The sequence below is a fragment of the Pararge aegeria genome, chromosome 8 (genome assembly GCF_905163445.1).
Source record: "Pararge aegeria chromosome 8, ilParAegt1.1, whole genome shotgun sequence".
NCBI lineage: Eukaryota > Metazoa > Arthropoda > Insecta > Lepidoptera > Nymphalidae > Pararge > Pararge aegeria.
The window spans coordinates 17,090,669-17,108,887 of NC_053187.1; the positions used below are offsets into that span (position 1 = coordinate 17,090,669).

General features: G+C 35.3%; 2 protein-coding genes across 4 annotated transcripts; one reads left to right on the plus strand and one right to left on the minus strand.

The window, feature by feature from the left end:
* Window positions 1-781: 781 nt before the first annotated feature.
* LOC120625606 lies at window positions 782-11,163 on the minus strand. 3 transcript variants are annotated; one of them, XR_005658819.1, is made up of 7 exons: window positions 10,893-11,163; window positions 9,529-9,708; window positions 8,912-9,103; window positions 7,045-7,331; window positions 4,757-4,919; window positions 2,545-3,376; window positions 782-2,135 (listed from the first exon to the last, which is right to left on the minus strand). XR_005658819.1 is itself a non-coding variant. In XM_039892677.1 (6 exons), the coding sequence occupies exons 2-6, from the start codon at window positions 9,700-9,702 to the stop codon at window positions 2,660-2,662; spliced, it is 1,533 nt and encodes a 510-aa protein (XP_039748611.1). In that variant the 5' UTR covers window positions 9,703-9,708; window positions 10,893-11,163; the 3' UTR covers window positions 782-2,659. The 3 variants fall into 3 exon arrangements, 2 of the variants coding, with proteins under 2 accessions (XP_039748611.1, XP_039748612.1); XM_039892677.1 differs by having other exon boundaries at window positions 782-3,376; XM_039892678.1 differs by lacking the exon at window positions 10,893-11,163 and adding an exon at window positions 10,500-10,568 and having other exon boundaries at window positions 782-3,376.
* A 1,379-nt stretch (window positions 11,164-12,542) lies between these two features.
* On the plus strand, window positions 12,543-18,006 carry LOC120625609. Its single transcript, XM_039892680.1, has 5 exons — window positions 12,543-12,721; window positions 13,205-13,511; window positions 14,232-14,437; window positions 14,846-15,520; window positions 16,951-18,006. The coding sequence occupies exons 3-5, from the start codon at window positions 14,411-14,413 to the stop codon at window positions 17,305-17,307; spliced, it is 1,059 nt and encodes a 352-aa protein (XP_039748614.1). The 5' UTR covers window positions 12,543-12,721; window positions 13,205-13,511; window positions 14,232-14,410; the 3' UTR covers window positions 17,308-18,006.
* Window positions 18,007-18,219: the final 213 nt, after the last annotated feature.

Sequence of the window (18,219 nt, forward strand, 5' to 3'; positions counted from 1 at the left end):
GAATGTATTTTTAAACATGCTACATGGTTTAAGCTAAGCTGTGAAATAGAAGTGCTATTTCACGAATAGTCAAATAAAGCTGTTAAAGAATTGAAATACTTTAGCGTAATGCGTGTGATTTCTTATTTGTACACTGGCTGTTAGCTTTTTCTGAGATGACACAAATCTGCAGTGGAAAACATCAATAAATAATGTTTAAGAGAAGAGGGTTTTCTTTTTCATTTCCTTGTACCTACTAACAAGTACTTACCTATACGATTACCTACATAAACGTAGGTAGGTAACCTCGGCGCTGTGTCAACTCTGAAGTTTGAAAGGTGTTGTCAGTTGAAGTGCGACAAAATACTGAACAATAGGTAGGTACTATTCCGACGTTTAAAAGCTCAAACTTGGCGTAAAAAAAGACAAGAGGTTGGGAGGCAAATAAATATATTCTGAAGAAATAAAACTCGGCATCTTTTATTATAAAATTACGTAAAAATGGTTCAGTCATTAAAATGTAATAAGGCACTACCTACTTACTAACTTACCTAATTACAAAATTAATACATCACATAGGTTATAGGTACCCTGCGAGATCGTCCAACCAAATGACCAGTCGGTAGGTGTCTATATCATATCAACGGCAGAGTTCGAATCCCAGCACTCTCCTCTAACTTATGTGTGCTTTAAGCAATTAAAATATCACTTGCTCCAACGGTGAAGGAAACATCTTAAGGATATCTGCACGCCTGAGAGTTCTCGGCAATGTAACCTCTGCGTACGTTTCGCTCCGAAACCGGAGCACCCCCTCAGATGTTGACTTTAAAATGAATAATTGTTAAGTAAATAATGATATTAGATTTAGATTAATAAAGATATAGGTTATTTTTAATATTAGTTTTAGTACGGTATCTTGGCAGTAGGAAAGTTTTAAGAGCTGTATAAAGGACCACGCTCTTACAAGGAAAACCTACAAATTATCAACCAAAGATAAAATAAATTTAATTCATTAGGTAGGTTAAACTTAGATATTAATTAATCATACGATTTTTTTTCCATACTTTACCCGAGAGCCGGTGCTTATTTAGCCCAAAGGACAGACCTTTTTTTTACAAAGAGGCAATAAAGCCAGTGTCTTGGGCACCTCGGCATTGCATGGCCTTGATATTTTACATCTCTATACATTTTAGTTAAAACTACTAGTTAGTGATTTTCAATGGGTGTTAGAAGTGTCAGACAGTTTAGGCTGCTTTTTTCTTATATGATCCATAGAACACGACGTCTACTAGCTCGCGTAACTACTGCAATAGGTACAATACTGAAATGAAGATATTCTGATCCCCCATATAAATTAAATGCAACCAGAGTAAGGCTTCACAACCTGGGCTCTCAAAAATTGTGTGGAGCTCACTAAACTCAACCATCACATTGATGCGATGGGGTAGTTAATTTTTCTTAAATCTTTGTGAAACTATTCGTACATTTTTTTTTTACCAGTAGGTTAGATAGGTATCTATTTCAACAAGCTAAGTTGTTAAGGTTGAGAACCACTGAACTAGAGGGTAAACATAAATTAAAAAAAAAAAAAATGAGGATCAATCCAAATTTTACAGAGAAGATATGAATTATTAGCCATCCTGAGTCGGTTGAGTAAGAACAAGTTAGTTTGTTGATTTTACTGTGTCTTGACTGTCAATGTAATTCAATCGGAGAGTTTTGTCTACCCCTTGGATGCATAGTAAAATTGACTAAGAATTAGTTTTCCAAAGCTAATAAGATCTAGATTTTTATTAATTTAAATACCGAAACACTACGAGGAATTAATTCTTTATGGAATAAATTCATTTTATGTAGCATTTTATATTGTCAAGTACCTACCTATATACCTACATATATATACTGGGGACGCTGTACAGCACAGCATCCCCACATTTATTCCCATTCTCATAGACAGTTCAAGATAGATTGTCATATTAATTGTTGAGTAGTAAGTATTATATCCAATCCCGTAATGTGAATTTCATTAACACTTTTCTAAATATTTATATTTAATAAAATAATGATTGATATTAACTTTTTAATCATTTTGAACATATGGCCACTTATTTTATTTTATTTATTAGATACTAGATGCTCCTGCGTATTTGTACCACCTAAAAATGTCATTTAATGAATGCAATCTAAGTGGTAATTCCAACACACGAAAGATTATTTTCTATTTTTCTGTATCAAGGTCAATAAAACAAAAGTATTTAAATCTCTCTAGCCAATTTTGAGTGTTTGATATATATAAAAAGATAAAAGAAATATTGCAGTTTAAACTATCGCAGAAGAATTCACATTTCATACATTTCACAATTATGAAATGTTTACATTTTTGATTAAATAAAGATATTATTACTATGAATATGGTTCCAGTGTCATTTTTGTTGTCAGACCATATTATAGTCAGTCCATGCGATAATAGCAACCGTGCAGATAGTGCTTATTCTGCTGGCCTGCTTTACATGTAATATTATTATTGCAAACTAAAATGTCATAATTACTTAAATAATCAAATACCTTTAAAATTAGTCCAGTAGTTTCAAGTTGTAAGCCTTTTTAAAATTTAATTTGACCTAACACGCGTCGCGCGTGTTTGTGGAATGTTGTCAATGACTTTATAATAATATTCAATTCAAAAACACAATAAATCAATCACTTCACTATCTGTCTGTTGAGACATTCCCGATATTGATTTCTCTTGATTGCATTCCGTTTCACATTCCTTTGACTGTGTAGAATCTTGATTATTGGTTTTATTTCTAACTTCCTTCAATTCTCTCTCTAATTTTAATATTTTCTCATTTTGCTGTTCCATTTGAACTTTCAACTGGTCAACTTTAAAGACCAGGCTTTTAACAATTTCAATGAGACTGTCATTGTCGTAATTTTTATTAGGTTTTGAGATGTCGACTTCATTTGAACTCGAACTTGCAATTGAAATAGATCGAACAATATTATTCGTTGTAACATTATCTGAAGTAGCCTGTTTCTTATAGAATTCAGAATCTTTAAATTGCTTTATTTCTTCTGTATTCAACAATGCGTATACAACTTTTTCAACGTCGTTAGCATCAATACTATCTAAAACTTGCTTCAGCTTATCCGCATAATTGTTCAAAATGGTTGGTTTCACCCCTTCTATGAGATTATTGTTTTCATTCCAAAAGTACGGTATGTTTTTATCTTTTATAGCATTGTATAACTCTTCGACCATTTCCCGGAAGATAACGCTCAGCTTCTTCTGCCAGTACTTTTTGTCGTTGGTCTTTTGCACTTTCCATAGGAACAGTGTTTTTATGTAGTAGCTAGCGATGTCCTTCATGCTGCATGCATCACGTAACTTCTTTACCTAAACAATTCAAAATTCATTTATTTCAAGTAGGCCTAATATAAGCACTTTTGAAACGTCAAGTCTGTCTGTGTGTAGTGACTCTACCACCGGTTCGGAAGGCAGATTCTACCGAGAAGCCGGCAAGAAACTCAGTAAAATAATAGGCGATCTCTTTGGGGAAACCGAAGGGTTTGTCTGCGCAATACAGGATCAGGTGGTTAAGACGGGAAACGAGCGAAAGTACATTCTAATGGTACTCACGACATTTGTTAAGCCTATCGCCGTACCGACGAGTCACTCAGACATGTGCTTCTATGATGTCCCACGCTTGCTAACACTGTGTACTCGCACATTCACAACTTCACTAAGAGCGTGCTCTTAAGTACGGTCTTTCGAGTCCGGTTCTTTTGGGACCAGTCTAATATCACCGACAGGTCGATCCTGGCTAATAGGCCTGACAATGTGATAATGGACCGGGCACAGTCAAAGGTTATTTTAGTGGAAATCACGATTTCGTATGACGAGAACCTCGTGAGACCGAGAAAACACGTTAGTATCTTGATCTGGCTCACGAGTTTACCGCCATGTGCCACGTGGTGTCCACTGAAACCATCCCTTTCGTAATATCTGCGAATGGTTTAATACCACTTTTCCTGGCACACCATTTATTTATACACTTTATTTGTAAACCACAAAAGAAAGGAAAAAAAGGACAGTACAAGAGTAGGTAGTTAAAAAGTAGGATACAAATGCGGCTTTATCGCTTAGTAGCGATCTCGTCCAGGCAACTTTAGATTCCAGGATTAGGTAAACCAAGAGAAACCGATTGGTGGGATGTATTACTAAACCACCACCATCTGCGGCGACTGGGGTTCCGGTGGTAGTTCGCTCGCTGCCAAGATGCAGAAAGCGGTGTTGCTGGACTCGGCTAGGATAGTCCTCCGCTTTCTTAACCTGTCGCCCTGACCCCCGGCCGTCTGGTCTCCCATGGTTATGTAATGTATATTTAAGTGTATTCATCTCTATGTATCTAAGTAAGAATATTAATTTGGTTGCGGCTAAATATATATTTATCTTGTACACGGGCTTATGATATCTCGCCCATTACAATAATACAACGGAATTACGAAATACTGTTGAAGCGTGCGTAAGTATATTTCATAAGGCCTGTAAAAAAAATAAACAACGATAATTTATAAAATAGTGAAAAATACCTAAGGCCTAAATTTTTGAGGATTTATATTTTTTATTCTGTAATTTAAAAAAAGAAGAGGTAGGTATATATTTTTTTCTTTTTTTTCCCCGTGGGCAGGTCCATCTTCCGGCGTTGGCTAATCGTTATATTTTGGGACACGTTGTATTAAAAGGAAATATCTAAACAACAAAACACGTAGGTACCAATCGTATGGTGGTCTTGAGTTGTGCACAACCCTTGATCATATCCCGCTCGTAGTCGTGGAAGGAGAGCCTCCACAGTCTATTCTTGTGGGCCTCATCAGCAACAGCTTTGTTGGGCTTCGGCACCACCAGCCATTCCTTGATCTGACTGTTCTCAATCATTCTGTAATTTTATTTTTTTAATAGAACACATACCTTTTTGTGACCTATAAAATTGGAGGAAGTGAAATCTAGAATCAATAATTATGTATTTGAATTCCCGTGTAAGTAAATCTATACTCATATTAATACAACTAGCTGACCCGTGCAACTTCGTCTGCACCAAATCGGTTATTACCGGAAAACACGAATAAAATGACATTTTCTAAAAATGAATCCTAGCTAGATCGATTTATCGCCCCCGAAACCCTCTGTAACCTAAATTTCATGAAAATCGTTGGAGCTTCCGAGATTCCAATTATATATATACAAGAATTGCTCGTTTAAAGATATAAGATAGTAGGTACGTCTTTTGTTATGTAGTTATTATTGGTGATTTTTTTTTTTACTACATGCTAGCCCTTGACTTCAATACCTGGTGGTAGTAATCATACAGTCTAAGATAGTAGCGTACTAACCTAATAGGATTCTAAGCGACATCGCACCGGAACGCTAAATCGCTAAGGGTGGTAACTAGCCACGGCCAAGGCCTCCCACCATACCAGACAATTCAGAGAGAAAATTCTGAAAATATAATTCCCAAATTGCCCCTGCTGAGAATCAAACCCGGGACCTCCTACATAAATTCACAGCGCTCACCGCTGCACCAGGGAGGTCGTCAAAAGGTCGTTATTATTAAGATATAATAAATAAATAATAAATAAATAAATAAATAAATATACTTCGACAATACACACATCGCCACCTAGCCCCAAAGTAAGCGTAGCTTGTGTTACGGGTACTAAGATTATTTTTATGAATATAATACACATAAATACTTATAATATACAGATAAACACCCAGACACTGAAAAACATCCATGTTCATCACACAAACATTGTGTGATGAACATGGATAAACGTGGGGCTCGAACCCACGGCCTTCTCAGAAGCGACTCAGAAAGCAGGATTGCTGCCCACTGCGCCAGTCGGCCTTCTGTGGAATCTGCCTTGCGAATCAGCTTATGCAAAATTTAAATTTCAAAAAGTATACGACTTTTCGAAAAAAAAGTTTTAATACTTATACGATTTAAATCAGTTCCTTAAAATAAATAAATTTATATCATCTGCACAGTACACGACTAATATTGAAGCATCAAAAACCACTCCACTTTAGATTGGTTTCTCAGACAAACGGTTTGACACTTCATACAATTTAGCAATTGACAGTTATTATTTTACCTCTAACGTTCTAAGTGTTCCCCATAAAATGGGTAAATGTGAAAAACTTTGTGACCTAGCAACATTCCCCACGTGTAAAGTGAGACGCGCGGTAACGTGTAACAATATTAATATCAGAAGTAAAAATAAACTTGTAGTGCAGCGTATTATGCTGCATGAAATCAGTAATTCATTTAAGGGTTATTTTCTATTATTTTATAACAAATTACCAGATTAAATCCTTGGGATGTCTATCAATAAGTTCAAAGTTTATATTAAAAAATCCTATTATAATACACTAGCTGTTGCCCGAAACTTTGTCTGCGTTTGATTTTGTTTTTTGATGTGGCATTCAACATAGTTGTAGTTCTAAAAAAAATTAAAGTATTCAGTATCGCTAAGCCTTAAATGAGGGGTTTGCTGCTGTCCGCTGAGGAGTTCTGTCCTCAATCTCCAACCACATTCATCAGATCTACACGAAGTTTGGGCAAAATTAAACACATATTATAACCTCTATAGTACAAAAATATTTTTTTAAATCGGTTATAATTTGTCTGAGTTGTGGTGTAAAATCGTCAAACACTTTCATCCCCTCTCCCAAAGGAACCAAGCTTCATGTCGGTATAAAAAGTATCCTATATTATTTCTAACACTTCCAAGAATATGTGTACCAAGTTTCATGAGGATCGGTTATAGTTTTTGCGTGAAAGCGTAACAAACAAACTTACATTGACATTTATAATATTAGTAGGGATTATGATAAAAAGCTTGGATTGCTTGTATGATAAAAAGCATGGGTCGGAATTTCTCGTAACTTCATAGCTAAATATTAATTCATTGGGGCGTTTTCAATGTTTTTCGACACAATGCACTGCATGCAATAATGGCTGAATGAGGATTCTGTATGTTCTTAATTCTACGGTCACCTACCTGTATCCTTCAGGCCACCGTGGCAATAGAAACCGTATAACAGGCACGAGGTCCACATCAAGCAAGAAATGCTCCTCTCCATCGACATTACGAATGTTCAATGTATAAGCTGGGCCAGACATTTTGTACTTCATCAGATAAGTCACTCCGTTGACGGTCACTTTTTCATTGAGCTCGTTGAGTGTCTTCTGAACGATACTGTGCAGCCACTGTCGGAACTTGTTCTGTAGAAAGTACTTGTCTTGATCGCGCCATTCCCTCGTCACTTTGTGGCGGTTTTCCCATTCCTTTGAACAGAATCAGAACAAAGGTACATTCGATTACAAGAGAAATAATATGCGTGGGAATGAAATTGGTTGTTGACATCTTTACCTCATCATCTCTAATCATAATATCATAATAATAAAATATAATATGACAATACACACATCGCCATCTAGCCCCAAAGTAAGCTTAGCTTGTGTTATGGGTACTAAGTTAGCTGGTGAATATTTTTTTATGTATATAATACATATAAATACTTATAATATACAGATTAACAACCAGGCATTGAAAAACATTAATGTTCTTCACACAAACATTTTCCAGTTGTGGGAATCGAACCCACAACCTTGGACTCAGAAACCGGGTTAGCTGCCCACTGCGCCACTATCAACCCATTACCGGACCACTGCAAGGCATGGATCTCCTAAAATAAGAAGGATTAAATCCTTAGTCCACCAGGCTGGCCCAGTGCGGATTGGTGGACTTCACACGCCTTTGAGAAGATTATGAAGAACTCTCAGACATGCATGATGCAGGTTTCCTCACGATGTTTTCCCTTCACCGTTGAAGTAATATTTTGGTATAACAAAATATAGATGGTGATAACAAAAAAAACCTGGCTAAGTTTGTTGTGGGCTCTTCTTAGACCAGGGCGCGTTTGGAACCCTTCAAGCTTTAGTTTTAAGTTAACGAATGCAGTTATCATATCAATGCACCATCACTAACATTAATGTAACATGTTAAATGTTTGAGCGCTTCATGAGGTCTACATGAATATAAAACATTTTTGAATTTGAATTAACCAGTGATACCGAAGTCATAACCACTGGCTTCGCCCGCGTAATTTTGGGAGGCAGCGTACTGCTACATAGTCTACACCTATAGTCATATCTGAGATTTTTAGAATTTTTCACAATTTTTTTTTATCTTACGTAATTTTTTTTTTTCAATGAAAAGTATACTATATTATTTCTAATACCTCCAAGTATATGTATAAAAAGTTTCATGAAGATATGTTCCATCAAGAAGCACCATCTTGTGATGATACTGTTCCTAGTATTAGAACTAGATGTCTCTCTTTCGATTCCATAGAAACCATAGATAGCTTTCTGTAAAGATATGATGATTATGTATAAACCAGATACCCTAAAAGTAGCTACCTTCTCTAACAGTCTGTTTGTAGCCATGCTTTCCCAGTTTCATCCAGTTATGTCTAGGATAGAAGCAGTGAGAGCCCAGTGGGTAGGAGCTCGATTTCACTTTCGGAGGCCGAGTTTAAATCCCAACCTCTAACTTTTTTAAGTTATGCGCGTTTTAAGTAATTAAAATATCACTTGCTTCAACGGTGAAGGAAAACATCGTGAAGAAACCTGCATGCTTGAGAGATCTACATAATGTTCTCAAAGATGTGTGGAGTCCACCAATCCGCACTGGGCCAGCGTGGTGGACAACGGCCTTAACCTCTTCTCCTTGTGGGAGGAGACTCGTGCTCTGTAGTGGGCCAATAATTGGTTGATATGATTATGTCTTGCTGTAATTTGTGCTGCCATTTTTGTTTGCCTATCTGTTATTTGGTATGGAGTTAAAAATAATATTTATTTACCTTTTGTTTATCCAAGTGGTCAAAAGCCTTGATGATCTTGAGTTTAACGAATCCCGGCTGGTCACTCTCTATTATGATGCCATTCTCTCCGTCATCTTGATAGTTGACAGGAAGGCGGACAACTATGTCCATATCAAACTCATCTAGTTTGCTCACCTTGATACCGTCAGACACACTGCCTACATATAGTACCTATTAAGATTTTAATGAATTAAAAAAACAGTAAAATTTAATTTACACTGAGCTCCGTGGCAGTCGGTGGGATGCATAGAGGGTACGCACAGGGTAAGCAGATGATATAAAATGAAGATAATCACCATCACAGGTGACCTCTCTATGAGTTGTAAAAAACTTAAGGATAGGCATTTTGCCCAGCAGTGAACATGTTAATAGCATTTCATTTTGGAGCCAATCATCCAGCCAAGAGTAAGGGACTGGCAATACAGATATCTGATGTTATATAACTTCAATAATATATATATACTAAACTCTAATATGGATCACCAATTTATATAATAAAGAATTAATAATAACATATTTTTTAAATATTTAATATACCTAAGTACTGAGAACATTATAAAGATTTCACCTGGATTTTATTACAAAAAAAAGCTGACCTGTGATGCATATGTTCTAAAGTAGTTGCACTGTTCACCCATCTTCTGTTTGAATTGTTCAAACACACTTTTAAAAACCTCCTGTGATCTTTTATAATCATCATCTTTCAGTGCCACAAATTGCTTGAATATCTCATTTAGGTATACATCAAGGTTCTTCTTTATTGCTGACATGGTTTACTAAAAAGACAATTTATTTAAGTTCACATTTGCGGCACCAGTAATTTAAACTTTTAGGTGCATATTTTGAACAGCCATTGACTGAAATTTCACCTGATGGTAAGTGGTGATGCATTCTAAGATGTTAACAAGCTAACCTGTTAGGGGCTATGGCAGTTATACTAAACCTGTAACTTTACATTATTTTCACCGACCAATCTTATTCCTGCCTTCTTCATCTACGTCACAATGGCAATGTACCTTGTGCCAGGTGGTATCAATAAAAGCAACAAACATTTGAATAATAATATATTGTGGTTCACCAATCTGTCTGCCCAGTGTGGTGATCATGAGCAAACACTACCACTGGGTAAAGCCAGTGCAGCAGTAGAATGTTAAAGGATATTAATGCAGGGTATATTGGGGATCTCCACATATCCATAGATAAAAAGTAACTTGCTAATCTCGATCCTTCCAAGTAATTCTATACAACAATCAAGTCGATTGCTTTGTTATGGCATGAAGAAATACACTTTCGCATTTATGATATACCAGCTGTCTTTGTCCTCATATATTATGATTTTTTTCAAATCCCATGGGAACAGTTAGTGTTCCCGGGATAAAAAGCTCATGATACTCTCTATACTTTCAATTTGCTCTATGCCAAAAATCTAGTTGATTTATTGCTTAATTGGGCGCGAAGGAAGCACAAACAAGACACATGGGCATAAATAACATAAGTAACGAAAACTCAGTAGGTATTCAGTCGAAGAAATGTTTTGCAATGTCTCTCTATAGTAATTGGTACTAACTATTAACTGCACATAGTTATTATATTCTCCGATATTCTCCTTGTCTAGTACTACAGATGGATGTATGTCTGGTACATAGCTAGTAGCCTAGTATAGTTAGTGACAGCATTGCTAATCGGTAACCGGTGTTGGCCTGTATTTAGATATATTGGGATATATAAAAGTACTCTAAGTTTAGATTAGACTCCGTTTCTACCAATGCCAAATAAGTTCTGTATGACCGGTTGACACAGCTAGCGAAAGAATTACACAAAATAGTAATTAGAATTGAGAAGTCCAGTGTCCAAACCGGTTTTTTTAAAGGTAGAATTGGGGGTTCGGTAGAAATGAAACCCCACATTATATTACTTGTTATTTAATTTACAAATTATTAATGTTGTAATCTAAACTTACACGGCGAGTTATCGGGATGTGTGCACGCGAATCCCGACAGCCGAACGAACGCGAGCGACACAAACACTCCCGAATAACTTATTCGCGGGGTTCCGCCAAAGTAGAAATAGATAGATAGTCGCAACTGGTTGATAAATAATAATAAATACCCAGTGCTAACTGTTAATGCCTAATTTTCTAAATAAAGATCAGGAAACAAGTTAAACACTTGAGCTTGACATATTTTGTACTTTCGTAAAAATTTATAATCTGTGTTGTAGACCGTGGCCACCATGTTCATCTTCATGATCAGGATCTACGGGGATTTCCATAAACGTAGACTATACTTTTGAGCGTAAGTGTATTCTTTGACTCTTTGTCTATGGTTAAAGCCTTACAGTCTACAGACATCTCCGACTTTTGAAACCAACTTATAACAACGTATTTACTTTCCGATAAATTTACCTTGCATTCCATAAATTTATTTTTTCTGACTTTTCTCAGTATGAAAAGTTGTAAATATTCTTTTTATTTTACGAAATTATAATAACTATTCTAATTGATACATTTATTATATTATTACTTCTAGTTGGATTATTATAAAGGAGGACACATTATAAGGCACCGAAGACAAAACTCTGCGGTTCTTTCGGTGCTTTTATACCAACCATTGTGTTTCTTCTTCTTTTGCTTTTTTTGCTATAAGGTGTGCCAAATCGGCACGTTGTATTTCGCCAATGTCACATATACTTGGAAGATCCACAAAGGTTTAAGGATTGTCAAAAAATAAACATTATAATAAATATAGCACTCTACTTTTTATAAATGTCAATATTCCAAGATAAGGGGTTCGTAATGAAGTGTGGTGAACCATTGTGTTTGTTTCATATGATAAATAAATTAAAAAAAAATAATAAATCTATCAGCATGTATGAAAATTGATAAAAATGATTAAAATAATTATTACTATGCGTAATAATCGTATAAACTACAGATTTTTTTTTCCGTAAACGACTTACGCTCAAAGAATCTGTGTTATCCATTTTCACGTGGAATATTGTTAAAAGGATAACACTCATGTTAAAACTGTCGATTATGTTTAGTTTAGGTTTGTTGTAAAACAAGAATTGGCGCCAATAGTCATTTATTTTACACTAAAATTGTGAGTAACCTATATAGTAAACTGTGGAATTAATCCACCTTTTTAATTTATTATTATGAATCTAGATTTTTTAAACTTCAAGTGACTACGACTGGACCTTACGTGGGAATTCATTTATGATTGATAAAACACGAATTCGGTCTTGATTACTATAACAAAAATTTAATCAGTCGAAATAACTACATCATCATGTCATCGTGTATCACAAAATAGTCCAATGCTAACTAAGTACCGACGCAACTTGATCTCGAGGTTGGGAGATTGTGTATTGTGTACTTACATATACATCAAGCAACCAAAGTAGAAACTCTATAAAAATATCGAGAATAGAATGTACGATTTTAAAATAAGGTATTTTAGGTTCATTTTGCTGTGTTAATCAATGATTGAGATGTGTGCAATTTAGTACTAAAAATACGTAAATTGTTTTTGGTTGGGGACTTACCGGTTTTTGCAACTGCCAGAATTATATAAAGATTATCTAGAATATTGTAAGTCCTACTCCTGATTCAGGTCTCAGTGTATTGGCGTTGATTTAGGTTATACAATAATAGTCGATTGCTGCAATCTACATGCGGTTCTAGATTCTATATCTTTAATTACCAGTTTGATTCTCTGACAAAATTATATTACGAGAATACTCGTGATAGTGATAGACTAGTGACAGTAGACGTAACAAGTAGTAAGGGTAAGTGAATAATTTAAGTTTAAGCCTTTTTTGCGCAATATGAGTAAAATCCAAAAATGATCGTACCCATCTGAAAGATGCAGACCATACCTAGGTTTTAAAAGATTTATGCTAGAAATATTTTAAAAGAGTACCTATATTATTTAAAAATCTATCGGGCATCATTGTAGATTCCAGGTAAAATTATAATAAAAAAAAAAAATTGCGCCGTATACACAAGATGATAATTATGGTAGTATGTGAAATGTCATCTTCCTCGTAAAAGTGTGAATGCTTTATACAATATTTTAAGATGTACCTACGCGAATTAATACGTTTACCTATTTAAACATATATTATATCAATGCACCTTTAAAGTTTAGAAACTCTGGAATTCATTTGAAGTAATTCCAAAAATTAAAATGGCCTAATGTACCTATTATTGTTGTAGGATATCAGATGATAAAAATAAAATCATTATTAAATTAATGACAATATGTTTAGCTTTTAGACAAGTTATAATGAACCAACGCAATGCGAATAATAGAGATGGGAACGGTAGAAGAAATGGAAACGACGAGAACAATGAAGGCAATTTCAATTTGTGGCAGACGGGCACTGCAGCTGTGGGCGCGGCGGCCGTCGTCGGAGGCCTAGGAGCCCTAGGGTATTGTTGGTTAACTAGAGATTCGACGTCAGCCGCTTCGCAAAGTACGTCGCAGCAACATGGTGCAGAGCAAAAAAGTTTCTTTAGCACTTTAGCAGAGACCCTCGAAGCTATATCAGATGAATCTAATGACAGAAAACCAGGGTACGCATTTATTTTGAGTAATCAATCAATCGCAGGTCAATCGTAGTCCAGCCCAGGTAGCCCCAGTATATTCCACACTCATCAGTTTTCACATTAAGTATCACTTCGTTGTAACTTCACTTCCCTCTCAGAGCATACTGACTCCGTCGCGTTGGGCACCCCCTCATATCACTTCGGAGGCCTAGAAGTAAACAAATGGAAAGATCCAATGGATCCGGAATAATGTACCTTTTTGCTTCGTAGGTACTTATTTGACATTAAGGCGTTAAGTTACCTACACGTTCCAAGTATTAATCTTCTTTGCAACAATATGTATATGGATGATAGAACCATTGAGTGGTCTGAAAATAAAGGCGGAAATCCCTCCAACTGAACCAAGCAGCCCCGTCATGTTTTCCCCATCATTAAAATTAGGTGTGATTGTAGGCAAAAGCTGATCTATATAACTAATAAAAATGAGGCCTAGTTAGGACTTTATACAATTCCATCGTTAATTTGTAGACATTTTCCTGGGAACTTGTTATAGTTGCCTAAGTGTTTTCGGTCGTACAACCGGACGCCACTTTACACTTCCCATGCAGTAAAATTTCTAAAGTTGCTAACCAGCAACTCATACATTTATTTCCATATAAAATGGATCTTAGTGTTGCGTTGTTCTAAGAACAGGTCAGTTGGCTACTTGTGAAAATGTTAAAGTTTAATAGTTGTACTTTCTTCTAGCATGACACCAGCTCTGCAAGTGTCTGCGTGGCCAAACATTAATAGCCTGTCTTGTTTGCTCGATGACATTTACGAGCGATATATAAAGCTGAAGCTAGAGGACTCCCAACTTTACAATAAAGTATTCACTGAGGTGTTCGGACGATTGCACGACCACATGAAGGCTGTCGACAAATACTATGGGCAATATAAGTGTATCTAGCAATGTAAGTGTTACGACATAATCTTAGGTGACGTTTTAAACCAAGGAGTTTTGAATTGGAGATCAAATAACTCTGATAACTTAAAAGTTTAGCCTACCATGAAATAATACTATACCAATATATAAAACTCCAATGTTGGTCTAAAGGGAGGGTTACATCATTATCTCCAGGCTAGGCAGACGATACCCATAAACCAAACTATAAATCATACATGCCAACATACCAAAGTTGGTGACGCAAGCCTTAACTGCCGATTTCAGCCGCCATCAGCGTAATTTAATACCATTTCGATGCAACGATTGTCTACTGCAGGATATCCTGGACCCTGATGAATACGGTATACCTAAATTTCGCAAATGAAGATTGTTGGTATGTAAGGTATTTAGATAGTGGTATTACGATATTTTTCAGATCCAATTTGTTGGTAGTCCCAAAGACCGCCTGCGCATAAACAAACCGGATGGATTTAAAATAGACTTGAACATTGTGATTAGCTTGCCGATCAACATGCACAGAGACCCTGTGAATCCGGAAGAGAGCAACATCATCATCGAACAGAAGTACCCGGGATTCCTGCAGCTCCGCGCTGGAACACAGTACCAAAAAATACTGGTCCGAGATGGACAGGAGTGCCTGATCAATAGAACCGCTAACGAGTGGCTGGATAATAGAAATTACATTCTCCGTTCTAAATTTAGTGACTGGTTCAAAAGCGTAGGCAACAGGGGTCTGAATCAATTCCAAAAAATGAATGGTCAACCGTCCTGCATAGTGGATGGCATGAAATATACGATCCGCACATCTTCAGGTGGACCAGCTTGGACAATAATCATTGAAGCAGGTTTATTTAGGTTGGACGTGGATCTTGTACCAGCGCTCAAATTCCCTGAGAGCAGGTGGCTGGAAGGGAGAAATTACCGTAAGATTCCTCAAGAATGTCGCAGAGGCTACTGGATGGTTGTGCCAGAGCCACATATGGCTGGCCAGATGGATCAAGACGCGCAGCGCTCCTGGCACATCTGCTTACAGTCACAGGAGGACCAGCTGTTCAATAACACATATCTCTTGAGAAAAACATTCCAACTGGTGAGTTTTTCATTTTTACCCGACTACGGAAAGTTTAATATGTAAGCAGTCAGCAGTTATCGCTGACAATATGTTCCTTTGAAATTCTGCTTTAGAACTGAACTCACAAACGTTGAATAACCATAGTATGTGAACAAATTCGACAGATATCTTTTAGAACATTATATAACATAAAATGTATTTGTTTTAATAACTAAAGATTGCTTGCTGGCTTGTTAAAAAAATATATATATTGTACTGTGTTCGTTTGTATTTAACACGCTTTTATTAGCTTCACCTGTATGTTTGTAACCCACTTCTTTGGACGCTATTTTGACCCACTTTAAACGGTCAGATTTCGTTCAAACTTTGTAGACATATCGAGGACCGATGACAATACACTAATTTGAGAAGATTATTCCAATTTTCAATACAAAAAAATAAGATTTTTTAGTTTTTTCGAACTATTAATTACAATTACTACAGCGCCATCTAGACCCAAATGTAAAAACCTATAGCGTTACCAACAGATGGCGTTCGCGTACCTAACAGCGAAATCTAAGGTAAAATACTAATTCCACAGGAAACATTAAGCTACTAGATGGTAGAGGGCCTTAGATGTTACTTTTTAATGGGCTGTTTTAAATAATAATTAGAACTTGCATTTCGAGAGACACTGATCGGGCACTCAGCTTAGCAGCACCCACCCGCGTAGGGACTGTTATGGTACTAACGTCTTAATATAGATTCCTGAGCGGGTAATGGGGCTGTTACCGTACACATTAATAATTTGGAAAATAATTACAGTTACAGAGTTATCACGGAATTGTTAGTAGATTAGATCAAATAACAGTTTAAAAAAAACCAAACTAAAAGTAGAAAATAAATAATAGTTTAAAAATAACTAAAAAACACGCTTTTTATAGGAAACTGAACTAAAAAATAGAAAATAAATTTTAATAAATTTAAATTAAGAATAGTGTTAAAAATTTCAATAAATATAAATTAATAATAGTGTAAATAAAAAAAAAAAAAAATTAAAAAAAAGCGTGTAAATATTTTTTTTTAACTATTATTTATTTTACATATGTTTAACGGTTATGGTATTAATAATAATATATAAATATATTTTATATAAAACTGATATTTAAGTAATATATTGCAATTGTAATTTTTGGGTGCGTCGAATACTACCAGTCATTAGTTTAAACATAAATCAAATTGTTTTTGTTGAAGTGTTCTCACCTTTATTTGTAGGAAATATCAGCATAAATTACCTAGTAGTAAAAATAATTAGACAACCTAAACAACTTAGTAATGTCTGCATATATTATGTTTTAATAAATAACTAAGAAAAATGTAGTATTACAACAGCCCATAGTTAACAACAGCTAGTAATGTATAGTTAAAAAGTCTTAAGTAAAATATATATATAAAATTTTTCTTTTCAGCTTGAAAAACTTCGGGATGCTCAGGGCATGGACAAGCTAGCCCCCTATTATATAAAAACACTTTTCTTCTGGGAAATAGACGACAAGAAAAACACTGACCCAACTTTTTGGCAACGGAAAAATATAGCTACTTTATTCGAATATATGTTGAACAAGTTATATGAAGCGTTAGACAACGGCAGTATACAATATTTTTGGAATAAAAAGAACAACTTGATCGGACATTTGAATACTTGCACCAGAAATGAGTATAAGGGCAAATTTATGTACCTACTTGAAAATATTCGCGATTACAAATTGGTCGCAAAATATCTTTTAACTTCTGTAGAGTACAAGGAATACCAACAGTTCCTGTGAGATGTTACCGTGGGAGTAATGTCGAAAAAGTTCAGAAATTAATTGTTTTGGTTAGGTGATGTTTTTAAATATTTATTATTATAAGTATTTTTTTGAGCATGAAATTATTCCCTTCTGCAATGCATAGGGGTAGCTTCGAGGGTCTAAGCCCTATAATATTGTATTTTATATCATAATCATAATCACGTCATAGAAGATAGAAGAATAATATAATAAAAGCTCAACGGTTGCTATACTCACATATTATGTATCAGTTTTTCTGATTTCAAAGCCTAGGTTGGTATTGCGGAAATAGCTGAATCAGCAATAGTACAAGAGGCTGATGCGTGTCGCTTCTTAATAAACAATGAAAGAAATAAAAGAGTGTGTGCTTAAGACCTCACGGCAGATGTAAAAACAATAACTGTGTTTTTTATAATCTTTAATATTTATAAAGTTTTTCAATACATAATATTAGCACGATGAACCACTAACTACACATACTAACCTCACAATGTAATCCAAATAATTGTTAAAAAAAGTGATTTAGGGGGTATGTGTGTATGTGATAGTGATAGGTAACATCATTGACGTCATTGCCCCATATTTAGCCACAACTTTTAATGAGTGTGTTGATATGGGTATTTTTCCAAATCGAATGAAACATGGAAAACTCATTCCTCTGTTTTAATCTGGTAATAAAGCTGACTTAAATAATTACAGGCCCATTTTTTGTTTATTGTTTATTGTTATTAGGTTCACAAAACAGGTAATAACTAAAAGTATTTCAATCTTACCTTCTCTTAGTCTAAGATTGAAATACTTTTGATTTTTTCAACAACCATCTTATGGTTGTTGAAAAAATCATACTTAACCAACTTTAGAACATTTCGATCTTAATAACCTTCTTCACCCAATCAGTATGGCTTTACT

Excerpts from the sequence above, each read along its gene's own strand:
- LOC120625609 (XM_039892680.1), top strand. The coding sequence starts at position 14,411 with ATGGGCAATATAAGTGTATCTAGCAAT. Across the intron at positions 14,438-14,845 it reads ATATAAGTGTATCTAGCAAT|ATCCAATTTGTTGGTAGTCC; the intron begins GTAAGTGTTACG and ends GATATTTTTCAG. Across the intron at positions 15,521-16,950 it reads TGAGAAAAACATTCCAACTG|CTTGAAAAACTTCGGGATGC; the intron begins GTGAGTTTTTCA and ends TTTTCTTTTCAG.
- LOC120625606 (XM_039892677.1), bottom strand. The coding sequence starts at position 9,702 with ATGTCAGCAATAAAGAAGAACCTTGATGTATACCTAAATGAGATATTC. Across the intron at positions 4,920-7,044 it reads CGGTGGCCTGAAGGATACAG|AATGATTGAGAACAGTCAGA; the intron begins GTAGGTGACCGT and ends ATAAAATTACAG. Across the intron at positions 3,377-4,756 it reads TCAAGACCACCATACGATTG|GTAAAGAAGTTACGTGATGC; the intron begins GTACCTACGTGT and ends TGAATTGTTTAG.